The sequence below is a fragment of the Diprion similis genome, chromosome 8 (genome assembly GCF_021155765.1).
Source record: "Diprion similis isolate iyDipSimi1 chromosome 8, iyDipSimi1.1, whole genome shotgun sequence".
Taxonomy (NCBI): Eukaryota; Metazoa; Arthropoda; class Insecta; order Hymenoptera; family Diprionidae; genus Diprion; species Diprion similis.
The window spans coordinates 24,022,067-24,040,721 of NC_060112.1; the positions used below are offsets into that span (position 1 = coordinate 24,022,067).

The window sequence follows — 18,655 nt, forward strand, 5'->3', positions numbered from 1 at the left end:
TAGAAAGATAATCCCCCAGCCACCTTTGGTGCAAAAACCTTTCGTCAAGTACATTAAAAATGTGGTCATTCCTTACAAAAATACCTTCTCTGATCAAAAATGTATGCATATAATGACCTCGTGCAAAAAATATTCAAATCACATACTACCGCCAAGTAAATATCTGTTAATTCCCAATAAAAGCATGATTGAAACTTAAGCCATAGCTTCCACATCTCTTTGGAATTACACTGCTGCCATTCTGGGGTCAGAGTGGCCCCAAGTTTGTCCAACTACAAATGATAATTAAGTATGAATAAAAATATTCGGAATAACTCATACATTGATAAAAATCCAGAAAAAAAATAAACTAGTACGTGAAACTTGGTGAGTCTCTTTCATGGCATGATACGTACATGAAACGATAATGATAAGAGTTTCATTTATTCCTCAAGGTATTATTCTAAAAAGGCCTGATTACATTTGAAAAAATGACTGTTAGATTGAGACGTTTTTATGATTACAACGTGATTGCAGTGATTGCAAAATGACTACAGTAAGGGATGACACAATGACTGCTTTAGTGGCTAACTCTTTGCATCTTGTTGTTTAGAAAGAAGAAAGTATCGTCAACCCACTCTGACTCAAAGGTAAAAAATGTAGTCACCCGACACATGATTTCTCCAAATTATTTCACAATCTTTCAAATTTCCTTATGCAATATGTTCGTTTTTAAACATTCTAGATAATTTAAATCAATCCGAAAAATTTCAAAAGAAAAACCGATTACCTACGAAAGTCGAAAGAATCGTGTAAAAATCTGCGCGCCAAACCGGAAAAGTCATGGGTCAGACCCAGATCAAAATGGCATATAGAATGCTCCTTGTATATAATATAAAGTAAAATAAAACGATATTTCCTTCTCAATTCCGATACGCAGGTTGCTGGAGTTGCGTAAGAGCTGCACGTATGTACATACGACTGAGTACGTCTCCTGTGATAGACTTCGAATAACCATGCCATTCGGGGTTGTTAACGTATCTTTTTTTGTTGACGTTTCTCCCCCCCCCCCCCCCCCCCACCTACCCACCGCCACGACCTATCTTGGTTTTTGCGCATGCGCGCGCGCTATTCTGCGTATGAAAATAACATCAGAGTTGAAACAACAGATCTTAATGCCTTGAACTTTTAGCGCCTGGGCGTCGCTGAGTGAGCGGATATTCACACACCACTAAAATTTGACATTGTGTACGTCGTTCCACGCTTCTCCGAACCACTCAATTCGTTAACGCTACTCAATTCTTGCGCGCTTTAGTTCGTGCGAGGTTCACCAGCTCGTTTGAACATCCCTTTAAGTATTTTTAACTATTTTTTCGCAGTCACGTGATCTGAAACTTGTTGCGCAGTGTGTCTGATTTTCATTTATTTCCTCTCTGTTTGTCACCGGCTCTTGGGCTACCGCCAGCATGAGAATCCACAAGATTTTCATGCCCCTTCTAATCGGCATTGGTAAGTCGATACTGAATTCAGTTTTACTCCGAGTTTTTGTTTTTTTTGGGTGTACCAGAATAGAAAAAACCAAGGAGAAAAGTGTGTGCGTTTTTTTGGGATTTCGTTGAAATCAATTTTCTATTTTTACAAATTTTTTTACGCGCTTTTTTTATCCCCAGCATTGTGACAGGGAACAAACTTCACAAAATACGATGGCAATTTTGATAAAAAAATAAAAACAAAACAACTGCTGTAATCAGAGCAAAAGCCGAATTCAACGTTTCTGAGATCTTTTGATAAATACTGATGTTTGATATCTTATTTGAAGTCCCTCAGCAGACTGGCAAAGAGATATAAAATTATTTTCCCGGGTATTTATAGAAGAATTTAATGCACGTTCGAAGCGTGTGGATCGTTTTTCTAGCGAAAATACTTCAAACATTTTTAGAGCGTCAACCCCACGTAACACTGATTATAAATATTCACGTAGCATCGAGAAATTACCTTACAATTTCAGCGAGGAAAGTTACTCTCAAAGCACATTGACGCGGTCTTTGTTGAATTGAGTATTTATGTCCCAAACGCACCTCAAGACTGATTATTACACGCAAACGCTCGATAGAATAACGAATGACACGTTTTCGGGAGGTAATCTTGAAAGTCAAAGTATTTTGAGGTCGCTCAATTTTTTCAAAAGATGAAATCAGATCACGCGTACATTGCTATTCATATACGTGAATATTTCGTGATAATGCCTTATTTTGAAAAAGGAACGTTTTTTTATTGGTTCACAAAAATTAATTTGATTGCTTTTAAGATAGGTTTAAAAATTTATAGGTCAAAGACAAATTATTAAAAAACATTTGATAATTACTTCGGGAGGTTTTCAGGGATCGTACTAACACGAAAAATCCTTGATCAAATTATGAAATGTCATGGTCAACTGGTTATTGGGACGGCGTGGAATACCCCATGAATACATCATAGTTTTATCTTATTTCCATTTCAGTCTCCTGCTATATCATCTATTCGTACTTGTTCCAAAATATTGTTCTGAACGCAGTGTTCGTATATATATATATATATATATATATCGTTGAATAGTACTGACGAGGGTAACGTATAGTACGAATATACCTAAGAACCTGGAAAACATATCCGATCCACTTACCTATAATACTGAAAATAACGAGTTTCATTGCAGGTAATGGTTGGTTTACGATATATTGCGGCTCTGCAAACGGATTTTCGTTACAGGAATCTTGGGCTTCACCGATGCTCGACTTGAATCTTTCTTGGCCAATTCTGTCGAGCGAAGTCTCTTCGCAGAGTCCGTCATGATGAACGAAAATGATGACGCCACCGAAGAAACACAGACGAAAGAAGCCATCATGAAACTGTTTACCAAAACGTGCGAGAAAAATGGCGGACCCGGGGCGTTGACAATCGCATTTGCAAAGATAGAGAACATCCAGCATTGTTTGTTGAGGCTGAATGAATCAATTAACGTTGACTACTCCTACATCGAAAAGCATCCTAAAGAAATGCCGAAAGTCTACATCGAAGCCTATTGTCCCCACGTCTCGAGTCTGGAATCCTGCGTCAACGATTTCAAGAAAGATAATCCATGCCTGGGACCCGTGGAACTTGAGAGTTTTGAAGCGTATCGCGACTCCGCCATTTTCTCACTAAACTTCGGCTGCGAAAATAAAGGAGAAAACTTCAAAAGTGAGTATAAATTATAAGTGGATAAAACCAGAGTCAAAGTAATTAAAGCAGTAACAATAAGTATTTCCCTCGCTGGACAATATCGCTGAGAGCAATCAGTAGCGTGTAAGCGAGGAAGATCAAATGCCGGTAAATCGAACGATCGAGTAGTAGTTGATCGCGAGTATTCGCATGTTTCATATTCCATACATATGTACGTGCCTACGAGTATTGGGCGATCTGGCTTTTCTTTCGGTCTGGCATGCAAGACGTCAGTTAATTAAATGTGCTTCTAATGTCATGCTTCACACTTGCTGAGGATCGATTTGCTTCTCAATCTTCACATGCAGCCGAATGCCGATTATCCCGAAATAGTGAGATAAACGATTGACCTTGATTTTCACAGCGCTGATGTACAGAGGTGGCATAGAATGTCTCATGGAGACAGGGAATGCGTCGTATACCTGTATGACACAAGAGTTTGGAAATGACACGAGGGAATATATGTCCGCAATATCTTCCACATCTAAACGCAAGGAATATCCATGGAATGTTCTGGCCAAGGATGATTGCGCGTAAGTGGAGACATTCTGACGTTTTTTTCGACGCCACGTTTCTGATTATTAACTACATAATTTGCTTTATTCCTTTTTCAACAGAAACTTGGAAAAGTTTCACAATTGTCATCTCAATGCGATTCAGCGATGCAAGAAACCGGAAGTTACAAATGTGATCAAGGGTCTGTGGAATCAAGCCATGGTAGGGCTTCGCTGCAGGAGTTCGGCCAACTCGCAACCGACGCCGGTTAGTTTAATCATCATGCTGTTTGTGACAGCTTTAACGGCGATGCGTTTCTAATTCACACGTGGATCGAGTTTAAGGTATCGGTAAGGAATATTCAGCGTCGACTGAATTAGCTTCTTTCATGTAGCGGCAGCTGATCATTTATTACAAAGCGTTTACACTTTTTGCTAAATCGATTACTTAGAATACTGTAGGGGAGGGCTATGATGGGGATATGAATTAAGATTCATAAATAAATCACATTATTTTTACAATTCAAATTTTATATCAGTTAGATGTGTGATCTTTGTTTAAATCAATTTTCACTGATAACATTGTGAAAATTAACAAATAGGATAAGGGCATATACACCGTCAATGCTGGGGCAAGATGAGATATCTGCCGTTCAACACGAGAACCATCTTTTATTCATGTAAACATTTTCTATTGTCAAGATTTTTTGTAGACCAGTTAATTTAGCTGCTTTTGGTAGAAATAGTATCGAATAATTTAGGGTAGTCCTGGTGTTGAACGGTGTTACCCCGTCTTGCCTCAGTAGCTAATTTGACACAAATACAAAAATTGTAACAGAAATATAAACGGTAATTGGAAAATCATATTCCCACCCGCTGGTGCACTCATTTAAGCTGACATCAACACCTGTATCCAAATTATTACGTTAAAATATATTATATCATTGTCGCGTAAACTATTTAAAATTCTAACAATATAATTATATCAATTAACGGCGGCAGCTGGTGAAAGACACTAAACGTCGTTTTCACTCTCGTGATTTCCTTCTGCACAAAACTGTGAAAAGAATTTTCTCCAGAATTTTCTTTCGCCTCTGAGGTTAGGATCAAATCCCAAGACAATGTCAGCGACCTGGCTTACGAATGGTCGAATCTGGAAGGAAGAGGAAGCCTCGGGCAGCCAGAAAAAGGCCGAACAACGTATTAACGATATGTTGAGTTCGAACGCACTTGTGGTCCGCACCCCGAATGAACGCAATCCCAATCTGGATGGGTATCGAGCGTTATACGTAAGAAGTTGATGTCCGAGCAGAATGACTCTCGAAAATCGTATGAAGGAATGTGCCAAGTCCGTCAAGCATTGCTTGGATTCGCAACTCCGCTAAATTGTCGACATACTCGTTAATTTTTCGAGATCCCTGCTCGAATTTATCTGCGAGAACGATAGCAAAATGTTTCAGGGTCAGCGCGTGTCGTATAGTTGATCTGTATATGTGACTACATCGTGTTCCGAATCATTCAACTTAATTTCGAATCGTTGAGTCTAGGCTTCGCCCTGTGGAAGTTGGACTTTCATTATTTATCACCATCTACGGTTTACCACAATGCGATACTCAGTGACCACAATTATTCGCATCGCATAAATGTTATCTCAACTTTCCTGGATAGTGTCAAATATACTCCCAGTATTGCGACTCGCACACACTTCATTAATGCGAACTAACAAATCTTTTTCCTTATTCCACCACTTATTTTTATTATTCATCAGTCTGTTGTTTTGACGTGATAACGTCTTATAAAACGATGAACGCCGGCTGCACTCACGAAAAAGCATGACTCATAGTAACGTTCCGCCTGAGCCGAGCGTGCAAGCGAGAGCGAGGCACGAAAAAAAATGCAAATAAATGTTAATTTATAGAAAAAATTGTAATTTTCAACTAACTCTTTCGTTGTATTATACAAAATAATGATAATTCAGTGATAATAATTTAATTCAATTCATAAAAGTATGCAATTTTTCTTCAATGTTTTCTCATGACGTTATCACGTAAAATTATCGTCCGTCAACCGACTTTACAGACAACCCGTTTTTTTCTGAATCAATTCTATTCTGCGTATAATCGTGTATTCAACATACATTATTCACAGGTTGTATAATATGGGTGAATTAAAAATTTAAGAGAAAACAAAAACACAGACATTGCTTCCTCTTGAACTGCTATCCAATCGAAAGAGTATCAGTTAGAGAATATTTACCTCGAATTTCATGATTTTATCTCCGGTCTAATTGTAAGTATCAAGTATTCGGCGCTTCGGATCTTAATATAAAAATTAATCGCAATACATTGAAAAAGGTCAAACTGTTTATACATCGCAGTTTGAAAAATGAAAAATGCAAGAAAAACATGGCTAAAATAAAAAATTTGACCTTGATATCTCCGTCGAATACACAACGAATGCCCCGTATATACACGTAATCTGTAACTACGTAGCACTGTAATCATAATTATTATCCACCCCAAGTTCAAGAGTCGAGAGCAGGACTGCGTCAAATTTTCGGGGCAAAATTGCGGAGAAACGGGGGCAGGGAATCGCGGGGCATGATCAATGGCCGAAAAAATACGAGATATCAAACGACCAACCGACATCCCGCCGGAGTATATAAATTCGCGCTTATGTTATACGTGTTGAGTTCGGACGCGGATGCCTCACCGGAATCCACGTGTATTAAGAATCTGGTTGTAGATTTTTTTCGAGCAACGTAACGTACGATAGTTCTTATCGCGGTTTGCCGAAATGAAGGTCCACAATATTCTAACGTCGGTTCTCATTGTCGGTAAGTAAAAGCATGTATACCTACCATCAACCGCTTGGTCCCGAGGAGTAATTTTACGAACAGTACCCGGATACATGGGAATGTGCAGGAAAAAAACCATCATCAGGCTAAGGGTGGAAGTATTGCGGCGGACCAAAGAGAGTCAAGTTGCAGCATTCATTCGTCATGCTATATCGAAATACGCAAAAAATGTCGAACGATTTCCTGTATTTGTTGGCTGAATAGGCGATGAAAGATTGATTTTTTCTCTCTCTTTGTGCAGGAATGTTCAACTTCAACGTCGTTCTTGGTCAAAATCAAGTAGTTCGAACATTATTAGAAGTCTCCAATAATTTTGGCATAGTCGATGGACTTTTATTGAACTACTACGTTTACGAATTCAAACACCTTGTGAGATCAGTTTGTGCGATCAATAATCGTTCGTGGCCGGAAGAGGTCGCCGCGGATGGAAAAAAAAAACGCTACAGACTGTATTAAATCCGTGACGAATTCGACTCAATACTATGCCCATTGGAGTTGGCTCCTCAACGATACTGCCGGAGTGAATGCCTACGTGGACACCTACTGTCCGAAAATTACTTCTCTCAGAGCCTGTGTTACAGAGTTTACAAAATCCAGTCAGCATTGCTTGACGCCGGCGAATCCAGAGGTCAACAATAAAAACGTTGAGGACATCATATTTTCGTCAGTGGGATTTGCCTGCGAGAACAATGGAAAACGTCTCAAAGGTCGGTTATGATCATTTCGTCCAAAACGAGCACTGCTTTACGATTGAAGTGTTTCTCCATCTGTGATCGATACCTTCACTCGTGCAGAAGCTGCTCTCACGGCTTCTCATAACAGTACCTGTATACAAGTCGAAAAAACACGATATTCAGACACAGAACCCAAACTTGGGGTGAAAGATTATCGAATGTACATATAGTGGGCAAATACTGCATTCAAGATTGTCTTCCAATATATATGATTGATACGTGTTTTATAGATCTAGTACCCGCCAGGAGCGCGGAATGTATCTCTGTCACAAATAAAGATCTCATGGCCTGTCGTCGGTGACTATTATCCAACAAAGATATTCCTAGGAGCAGCTTTAGCACGAATTGGACCACAGAACAGTACGCGTAAGTAAACGTTGCTCGTGTTTCTGGAGCTACCTCCAATTATTATTTGGTCGTAAGTAAAGATGGAGTGAAGTCTTAATGCCACTGTAAATATCATGCAGCATGTACAATAATTTCTGCAGCAAACTGGTTGTTCTGCGAAGTTTAAACAAAACTTTATAAATACTTTTTAGAATTTTTCCGCAATAAAGTCAATTCTTCTAATTTTTACCTCCAGCGTATTCAAGGAATATCAACGCTGTAGCGTCGACGTCCTCAGAACATGCCAGAACCAGACGACCGCGAACTACATAAATGACCTGGCAAACGATTGGCTTGCGCTAACGCCGAAGACTTCGCCTTCGGTGTAATTGGAATCTAGGGCGCATCCGGTCGACAAATGACGAGGACTTTTCGTCCAGGTGTCTTCAACACGCTCCAAATCGTCCGAATTGACACGAACTTCGGCATCCAAGGAAGAAGAACAGTTTCGGAAAGACGTTTATGCGCCTTGACAATATCCGAGATCAATCTTTCAGAAGATTGGAAGACTTCTAAAGCTTTACAGTTTGTGCATTTGTTGACTGGCGGCTGCAATTCCGATCGCCCGTTCAAACTTCGACTCTCTATATTCCATTTCGAGGCACATCGAATATAAGTAATAAACTTGTTCTTCGTACAATACTCGAAGTGAAACAATTTTACTGGTAATAAATAAACAATTCTTATAACCTTGGTTCGTTAACTGCATATACTTATGTAAAATGCAACTCCAACGGTGTGTTTCCGAGTTTTGACTTCCTTGTGATTTACCTCATTTTCATTCGTTTTTGATGTCTTTTTTTTCTAGGCAGCTTCTCGTTGAACCCTGATCTTTTGACTACAATAAAATTGTTCGAGTTCTGCAATTACTTATCACAATAAAGTAGTGGCGAAATGTTCAAGTTGCGTTATTCTGGAAATTAAATATCCGTGCATCGATGGTAATGTCGGTAAATGATCAATCGACACAACGCATTATACGTTATTACGAGCTATACTAATATCAAATTCGTAGGCATATGGATATAATATACAGTCAAATGCAATTCTTGTCATACTTGAATGCAAAACATACAGCGAATTGCTATTTTTACGTTATTGATTTCCATTTTTTTTCTTCAAAGTCGAATAAGTTCAACGTTTTCAAATATAATTAACCAACTATTGGTGTATAAATGCGTGAATTCTACATTCATTACTTTGAAAATCCCTTCGCACAGATTTTCGATATATTCTCTAGCCTAATTTATGAAGTAACGAGGGTTTCAGATATTGGCACGATATAGTGATAAGTGTTTCAAAACATCGAACAACATCAAGTGATTTTTTTTTATATTCGTGATAAATTTTTCTTAGAGCTACTAACTGTCATCGGTTTCACCCCTTGCACAGCTCACGATTTAATTTGAATTCTATATTATCGAACGAACACTGCAGCTGATGGTAGCGAAAAACTTAGATCATCTATAAATGTCGAAAGTGTGAAAAAATATTTTTTACAGCAGTCGTAATAAGCTTCGCTGCTGCTCGAGAAAAATTGCCAGATCATGACACTGACGAATTGCTGACCAGTCCTGGTCGAGAAACGTCAACGATGGAAGTCTTGTGCTACGATAAGGGAGAACAAACGCATCAGGAGTAAGCAGATCAGTTGGAGAGAAACGAAACCCGTGTGAAGGGTCCTTTCGAAAGTTGCTCCTTATAGGTGCTTCGCATTCTGATTTCCAAACAACCTAAATCGTTCGGACGATCATTGCTGACATTATTTTCTCCTATTTTGACAGGGTTATTAGACGGAGGTGCGGTATGTATTGTGTGAAATTTAAGAAAACAGAGGTTACCAACTGTTATACCAGTTGTTCTGGAACTTCGAGAACAAGTTCCATAGACCGACATCACCTTCAAACACAACGTCGACGGAGCCTCAAGAGGAAATAAAATGGTGAAATATCGTAAACTGTGTCAAGATTTTCCGATGCTGCAAGTTGAACAAATTCTGTTTTCGAAAAATATGTCTATCAATTTTTCTTCCAGAATTTGACAATTGGCCAACGAGATCACATTGAATTATCGAACACATCGTACGATGTTTATACGAAACATAATATACGGGTCTCGTAAACGCTAATATGGTCTATATAAATGCTCGTAATACTTTATTGGTAAAAACTATTGACATGCATTAGAAGTATAATGATAACATAAATTGTTCGTTTCGCGACACAAAGGTTTTCAGACATACAAAAATAAAAAATGAACTGGATACCCCCCCCCACCCCCTTCTCACTCAATAACAATAATACTTAATTGTTAAGTTAACCGACAATTCTCAGAATCAACCGGACGTCAACTATGATTGCGAGAGACAGTGATTCGGTGAATTTGGGTCCGTTTTCTATTTTACGCATACGTTGGACAAAAAAATTATTACGGCTCCTCTAGAGTGTATTTCCCAAGTTTTTAAGCTCTCGAACATTGCGCACCTTTTGACAGGCAACTGTGGCTACATTATTGCAAGGATCGTAATAGTTGCCTTCGTACAGACGACTTGGGAATGAATATCCTCAGTCAACGTTACATGGGTGTTGAAGACATTCCAACAATATCGAAACAGCGAAAACAGGTAGGAGGGGAATTCTGAAACGCCCCTTTCGACTGGCGGTGTAAAACCTTCAGTGACTCCAAGTAGTTTACACGCCGTTTTATCGGACGCTGGACGCACTCGTTGTCAGGATTCAGATTTGTAAAATACTGCGGTTCCTGATTCGATTCTTGATTGCAGTGATGAGTTTAAGCAACATTCCGACGACTGTCCTTACTGTCACCGGTAAGTCAATAAGTGCAAACAATTTCATTCTTCCCAAGCGTTTTTGGGCAAAATCAACAGTCGCAAAAAATGAGAGAAACTTCTCGAGTGTAATGCAACACTTTTCATCACATACATTGGATCGATTTGTACGTTGCGGTGGTACTTTTTGCCCAAAAAATAGTTGATTCCATCAGTTTCTAATTCACGTGTGAGTATTTTTACTACACGTTCTATTATTGCTTTGTAATACCACTTAGTGTGAAGTTCGTTCAACATCCAAGACAATAGTGCAATTTGATCTACTATTAAAGAGAGAAATACTTCAATAAGCGGATAAGTTATTACCGGAATGACGAGTTTTGAGAATTGAAGAATCCTAGCATTCGGCCAGTAGCAGTTGAAGCATTTCATTACCGTGATGATAAGTAGATTTGATTGTTCAAAGATACATGAGCCAAGCTATATTGGAAAGAAAAATCGAGAAGTACGTAGAGAAGTAAAGGCGATAGGAAGGCGATAGGAAGGCGATAGTGTAGCGCGGAGTGGAAAGGAAATGGAAATGGACTGATTTTCCGACCAGCTCTAACCGCAGGCGATCAGAGATTATGGGATATTTCCTCGAGAAAAATAACTGAAGAAATTTCTCTTGACCGTAGGTTGATAGAAAATAAATAAAGGTTCGTGGGTATAGACGGGTGTAGAGAAGAATAACGAATAAATGAAGAGGCAAATAGAAAGGATCAGAATCAATTCGAGAAAATCGTTTCCATTGGTTGCAAATGTCATGTGTAAACCAATTGTTTCATCTCGTAAACAGGAGGCTGAGAAGTAGAGAGGCTTCACTTTTACCCAACTCATAAACTTTTCCCCAAACTACGCAGCGACGTCCGAAAAGCAGGTTTGCGGCATGCAAGTCAAACTTTTGAAAATGGTGAAGCTTCCAGATTCGAGTGCGGCACAGCCGTCCTTTGTCTTTAGCGGGAGCATGACGAAACGATTTTTCCAATATTCTAGAGATTTTTGAACGATTTCGTCTTCATGTAACAGGTATTTTGAGCTTCGCCATCGTTGACGGTAGTCTCCGAGGACAGGGGGAGTCTCAGGAAACCTCGCCATCAGTTTCCTCCGCAATAGTGTTCACGAACATCGTTCACTTCGAATCCAAGGGTCGAGAACGTGACGACGGTTGGGGGTATTTCGGAGCGAGGTGCTACGAGAAGGGAGGCCTAGGAACGCTTCGCCGTTTCGAAACGGCGACTGACCAATTCAAGCAATGCACCACGAACTTGGAACCCGTGATCGACGTGAAAGTAAATGCCGAATGGTACAAAATTCCCGGGTACGTGATCGACGTAATGGTCAACTACACGGTCGAACTTCTGAACGGGTGTGTCAAGCGGTACTTGACGTTCGTCGGTGACCAGTGCATGGAAAACGGGGAAGAAAATGGCCTCGAGGTAGTTGACGAAATGATAACTTCGTTCAGGACATTCTCTGACCATGGCAAAGAAGATCCCATAAAAAGTTGGTGAATTTCTAAGAAAAAGATTATTATTGATTCAACCTCTTATCCCTATATAATATTATATACTCATCTTTTCTTATGAATAGATAAATATTTAACGACATTCTCGGAATGCGATTACTTCAAATGTGACAAAATATGTCATGACCACAGTGGAAAGTGAATTTTGATAAATGCTTAATAAGCGTGCGCGTGTGTTTGACATAAACATATTTTCTTGCTCACAGAGTTTGTTAACGACCGTGATATGTTAGCGTGCATGACGTCGTACGAGGAAAAACTGAAGAACTGTTTTCTCCAGCACTTCATTCATCTGAGCAGGAAGAAGGACGCTGTTTTAGACGGGATAATTGGACTGTTGGAATCGGTGTTGAAACAGGGAGCGTGCGAGTAAGTCTCACCACTACAGATCGTTCTCCATACACAATTTTTGAAAGAACATTGTTTCACCTCACGTGAATAATTGTCAACAGCGAACAAAAAAGCTTTCGCCAATGCACCGTGAAGATCTTCGAAAGCTGTGGACACCCGGCGCCTACAAATCTGGTAGATGGATTGTTCGCTTCATTTTACAACGCAACGGGATGCGGAAGATCGGGCGATTCAGAAACGTTGCCAACTAGAGCGTGAAGCAAGTTCAGTGTCATGAAGATCGTCAGGATCACTGCATGTTATGTAAATACCGCTGATATCAAAAATAAATTAATAATATGTCTACGGCACCTCATTGATAGTATAATGAAAAAGAAAATTTTCAGTATTAGTTATCTGATATGTGATTGAATACCGCGGGAATGAATGATTACCTGAAATTATTTAAATGAATCCGAATATGTAATGAACAATTGTAGTTGAAAACTGAAATTTTTCTTTGAAAATGAAAAACTATACATAGCGTAACATATGTGTAACACAATTTTTTCAACAACATTTTTGGAAATTTTCATTTTTTGTTAACTTTGAAAATGATAATGAACAAAATAAACAAATTTTGAAAACTTTCAGAACTATTATTTAAACATTTATGCCGTTATGGAAACCGAGATTCGAAAAATTATTACTAATTAACGAATACGTAACTTTTTGAAAAATAAACTTAAAAATTTTTTTCCAACGGGAAATTTTTCTTTCAAATGTCAAAAATACATATCGTTAGGAAATAAAATAACAAACTATAATTATAATTATTTTGCTGTTGGCAACCGATCGACAAACGAACAGGACCTTTCATTCGGGTGTCTTCGACACGTTCCGAATCGTTCGATTCGACACAAAATACCACGCTTAACGATATGAAAAATAGAATACGTGGAGCATGTGCCTCACCACATTTGCTGTCTGAACTTGGACGATCTTTTCAGCAAAGAATAAACAAGTGCTCATAGGTAAAGGATCCCCGTTTCGAAAATCTTTTGTAAAATGATGGAAACCAAGGTTTATAAATCCTTTGCAAGTGGTTATTCCCGTACGAATAAATTTTTCCATAATTTTCATACTTTGCGTGACTGGAATGACTTTATATGATATTTCACTGAACTCGTCTCAACGTCGGCAACGATGTCATGAAAAAAGAAAATACATGATTCCATTTAAAGAATCGAAGTTAACCTGAAACGTAGCTTTGATTGCTGAACCGAGAAAAAATTTCGATGGCTTCGTAAGACGGTTTTCTCGAACAATACAACTTTTATCTAAAACTTTTATAAATATCACCAATAGTTTGAGTGTTGTTGTTCTTCTTTCACGAATCGTGTATCCAGCTATCGCGCAGCCTCGCAAAATTTTGCAAACAGAACGTCAACTTGCGATACGATGACATGTAGCACCAAATTCTGAGATACAATGTTTTTCAATTCAATTCTCGAGGTATGATATTGTTCTGTTCAGGTGTCGATTCGACGTCTTTTTCCGCCTGATTCTAATTGTAAGTGGTCCTCACCACGAATGAACGCAATCCCAAACTGGATGAGTATCGAGACTTATATACGTAAAAAGTTATTGTCCGAGCAGATTAACTCTCGAAAATCGTGTGAAAGAATATGCCAAGTCCGTCAAGCATTGCTTGGATTCGCAACAACGCTAAATTGTCGACATACTCGTTAATTTTTCGAGATCCCTGCTCGAATTTATCTGCGAGAACGATAGCAAAATGTTTCATGCGATACGCAGTGACCACAATTATCCGGGTTGCATAAATGTTATCTCAGCTTTCCTGGATAGTGTCAAATATACTCCCAGTATTGCGACTTGCATACACTTGATTAACAATCATTCGTGGAACTACGTTAACGCGTATTTACACTTCATGTTATTTCCAGATTTTTCTGTGAATGAGGGGTACACCGAGCTATTCTGCGAAAAAGAGAGGCTGACCATCTGTAATGGAATGTAGAGCTGAAGAGCTAAAAACTCATCACCTCATACCAGAAAATAGCAAACGCGCATCTCGCAGGGTCGAAGTGTCAAAAAGATTGTATATTATCAAACGTCCACAACACTTTTGATCGCTTGCATTAATTCGGAAAAACAGTGTTGTTGAACCATATTTTGAGATACGATGTTGTTCTGCTCAGCGGTTGGTTACATAATTTTGTGTAACTATAAAGGCGTCGAGTTTGATGCGAACTAACAAATCTTTTTCCTTATTCCGCCACTTATTTTTATTATTCACTAGTCTGTTGTTTTTCTAAATCAGTTCTATTTTCCGTATAATCGTGTATTTAACATACATTATACACATGTTGTATAATATGGGTTGATTAAAAATTGAAGAGAAAACAAAAACACAGACATTGCATCCTCTTGAACTGCTATCCAATCGAAAGAGTATCAGTTAGAGAATATTTACCTCGAATTTCATGATTTTATCTCCGGTCTAATTGTAAGTATCAAGTATTCGGCGCTTCGGATCTTAATACAAAAATTAATTGCAATACATTGAAAAAGGTCAAGCTGTTGATACATTGCAGTTCGAAAAATGAAAAATGGAAGAAAAACATGGCTAGAATAAAAAATTTGACCTTGATATCTCCGTCGAATACACAACCAATTCCCCGTGTATACATGTGATCTGTAACTACGTGGCGCTGTAATCATAATCATCCTCCACCCCAAGATTAAGGGTCGAGAGCAGGACTACGTCAAGTTTTCGGGGCGAAATTGCGGAGAAACGGAGGCAGGGAATCGCGGGGCATGATCAATGGTCGAAAAAATACGAGATATCAAACGACCAACCGACATCCCGCCGGAGTATATAAATTTGCGCTTATATTATACGTGATTAGTTCGGACGCGGATGCCTCACCGGAATCCACGCGTATTAAGAATCTGGTTGTAGATTTTTTTCGAGCAACGTAACGTACGATAGTTCTTATCGCGGTTTGCCGAAATGAAGGTCCACAATATTCTAACGTCGGTTCTCATTGTCGGTAAGTAAAAGCATGTATACCTACCATCAATCGCTTGGTCCCGAGGAGTAATTTTACGAACAGTACCCGGATACATGGGAATGTGGAGGAAAAAAACCATCATCAGGCTAAGGGTGGAAGTATTGCGGCGGACCAAAGAGAGTCAAGTTGCAGCATTCATTCGTCATGTTATATCGAAATACGCAAAAAATGTCGAACGATTTCCTATATTTGTTAGCTGTATGGGCGATGGAAAATTGATTTTTTCTTTCTCTTTATGCAGGAATGTTCAACTTCAACGTCGTTCTTGGTCAAAATCAAGTAGTTCGAACATTATTAGAAGTCTCCCATAATTTTGGCATAGTCGATGCACGTTCATTGAACTACTACGTTTACGAATTCAAACACCTTGTGAGATTAGTTTGTGCGAACAATAATCGTTCGTGGCCAGAAGAAGTCGCCGCGGCGGGAAAAAAAAACGCTACAGACTGTATTAAATCCGTGACGAATTTGACTCAACACTATGCCCATTGGAGTTGGCTCCTCAACGATACTGCCAAAGTGAATACCTACGTGGACACCTACTGTCCGAAAATTAATTCTCTCAGAGCCTGTGTTACAGAGTTTACAAAATCCGGTCAGCATTGCTTGACGCCGGCGGATCGAGAGGTCAATAACAACGTTGAGGACATCATATTTTCGTCACTGGGATTTGCCTGCGAGAACAATGGAAAACGTCTCAAAGGTCGGTTATGATCATTTCGTCCAAAACGAGCACTGCTTTACGATTGAAGTGTTTCTCCATCTGTGATCGATACCTCAACTCGTCCAGAAGCTGCTGTCACGGATTCTCATAACAGTACCTGTATACAAGTCGAAAAAACACGATATTCAGACACAAAACCCCAAACTTGAGATTTAAAAATTATCGAATGTACATATAGTGGGCAAATACTGCATTCACGATCGTCTTCCAATATATATGATTGATACATATTTTATAGATCTAGTACCTGGCAGGAGCACGGAATGTATCATTTTTACAAAGAGAGATCTGATGGCCTGTCGTCGGCCACCAAAGTTCAACGAGGATGTTCTGTGGAGCAACTTTAGCGGGAATCTGACCACCGAACAATACGCGTAAGTAAACGTTGCTCGTGTTTCAGAAGCCATCTCCAATTATTAGCCATTTGATCGAAAGTAAAGATGGAGTAAAGTCTTGATGCCACTGTAAATATCATGCAGTATATACATTAAAATTTCTGTAGCAAAATGATTCGTCTGCGGGGTTAACACAAATCTTACACTGTGTAGAATTTTTCTGCAATAAAGTCAATTCCTCTAATTTTTGCCTCCAGCGAATTGCAAAAGTATCAACGCTGTAACGTCGACGTGCTCAAAACGTGCCATAACCAGGCAGCTGCGAACTACGTAAATGATCTGGCAAACTATTGGCTTGCACTAAGGCCGAGGCCTTCGGTGTAATTGGAATCTAGGGCGCATCCGGTCGACGAATGAAGTAAACTTCCATCCTCTGTATTCTATTTCAAGAATATAAGTAAGAAACTTGTTCTTGGTATAATACTCGAAGTGAAACAGTTTTACTGGTAATAAATAAACAATTCTTATACCGTTCTTTCGTTAACTGCATAATATACTTATTTGAAATGCAACTCCAACGGTGTGTTACCGAGTATTTATTTCCTTATGATTTACCTTATTTTCATTCATTTTTGTTTTTTTTTTTCCCTCTTTAAACAACGTTTCGTTGAACCCTGATCTTCTCACTACAATTGTTCAATCTCTGCAATTACTTATCGCAATAAGGTACCGGGATAAGGAACTGACAATCAGAGAACAAAATAGATAGGACTTCCAAATTCATTGGACTCATCCCCACTGCATTTTCACGATCCCTTCTCACCTGACGCTTCAGCGTCATGTTATTCAGATCCCAGCTTCTCAGGCGCCCCAGAATCGATCTAATCTGATGATGACAATCGTTGAATCCTTTTAGCATGACACCCACTTCACTATAACTTGAAAAGAACCCTTTTTTCATATACGCGTATGTATGTATATAATTTGAACACAAATGATAGAATGAGAATGACAATTCACTTTTTTAGACCAAGCTGTTTCGGCAAGATAATTAATACAAAAAGTATACCTAAATTCGCCTGGACTTAGCAATTCCAGCCCCGTTACATTACATATATCTATGCTGGAAGGGATGCTTACTTTTTCTTCTTTAAGATGATTTTACGTACGAAATGATTTCCCGTATGAAAAATGATTTTTTTGGCAATTATTTCCTCGCTTTTAGAGTTATTACCGATTTTTATCTTTGTTGTTATCATCATTAACATTATTATTATCATCAATATTGTTACTTATACGTGTTCGCAGTTCACTGTGACATAATATGGAAATGGAAGTACATGATGGTGCTTCCATATTATGACAACTACAAGTGCATATTATCATTGGTCGACATAATCTAGTAACATAACCGTCCCAGATTTTGGCAGTACAACAACAACGCGAATCTAGTCAATTTGAAGTTGCAAAATGTCAAGATTCGACCTGTTGCTTGCGATACACATCGATTGTCATTCGTTCGACCGGTTCGACCCGTCGCTGATTTGAATCTGAACAACATACGCATACAAGATTCCGGGTAATTGCAATTTTCTTGCGTTTGTAAAATATCGACAGCCGTGTCATCCGTAGGACGATCAGTGAACTCGATAGTGGTTATGGGTAATCACCTCGGTCGGTATAGTCCGGGAGGATTGTGAAAATTTATAGCACCGATGATAAAACAGTACCGACAGAGAATTTACTTAGTTGCGTGCACCGCTGCTGTAACATTGCAACTTGCAAAAGAAAACACACTATGACTATAGATGATGAACATATCATGAATCTAGCGAAAATTCTATTGGTCAAAAAGGTCAAAAATGATCAGGTGCATAACAGAGATACGGCAAAACGTAACTGCTCAACTGATAGAAACGTGTTGTGAGTTTGGAGGACAACACGTTTAAAAAACGCGCTAAAGACTCTACCGTTTTCGGTAACGTGGTGACCAGTACGATAATAATTCAGCTATTTTTAAATTCATGTCGTCGAAAACTTCACCCGGTAGTGTGTCGATTCCAAAAATTTTATTATGTTCTTAATATTTGATTCGTATTTTTATGTATCCACATCAGGGTGG

At 38.9% G+C, this 18,655-nt stretch overlaps 1 protein-coding gene and 1 long non-coding RNA gene across 4 annotated transcripts; both read left to right on the forward strand.

Annotated features, from left to right (window-relative positions):
- Positions 1–1,271: 1,271 nt before the first annotated feature.
- On the forward strand, positions 1,272–4,689 carry LOC124408890 (27 kDa glycoprotein-like). 3 transcript variants are annotated; one of them, XM_046886170.1, is made up of 5 exons: positions 1,272–1,488; positions 2,728–3,198; positions 3,584–3,752; positions 3,837–3,981; positions 4,552–4,689. In XM_046886170.1, the coding sequence occupies exons 1-5, from the start codon at positions 1,446–1,448 to the stop codon at positions 4,564–4,566; spliced, it is 843 nt and encodes a 280-aa protein (XP_046742126.1). In that variant the 5' UTR covers positions 1,272–1,445; the 3' UTR covers positions 4,567–4,689. The 3 variants fall into 3 exon arrangements, with proteins under 3 accessions (XP_046742126.1, XP_046742125.1, XP_046742124.1); XM_046886169.1 differs by having other exon boundaries at positions 1,273–1,488; positions 3,837–4,064; XM_046886168.1 differs by having other exon boundaries at positions 1,273–1,488; positions 3,837–4,058; positions 4,552–4,688.
- Positions 4,690–7,140: 2,451 nt separating this feature from the next.
- Positions 7,141–8,145, forward strand: LOC124409478. The gene is made up of 3 exons (XR_006929518.1): positions 7,141–7,277; positions 7,535–7,670; positions 7,888–8,145. It is a non-coding gene; the product is annotated as an uncharacterized LOC124409478 (long non-coding RNA).
- The last annotated feature ends 10,510 nt before the right edge of the window (positions 8,146–18,655 follow it).

Excerpts from the sequence above, each read along its gene's own strand:
- LOC124408890 (XM_046886169.1), top strand. The coding sequence starts at position 1,446 with ATGAGAATCCACAAGATTTTCATGCCCCTTCTAATCGGCATTG. Across the intron at positions 1,489-2,727 it reads GCCCCTTCTAATCGGCATTG|GAATCTTGGGCTTCACCGAT; the intron begins GTAAGTCGATAC and ends TTTTCGTTACAG. Across the intron at positions 3,753-3,836 it reads CTGGCCAAGGATGATTGCGC|AAACTTGGAAAAGTTTCACA; the intron begins GTAAGTGGAGAC and ends CTTTTTCAACAG.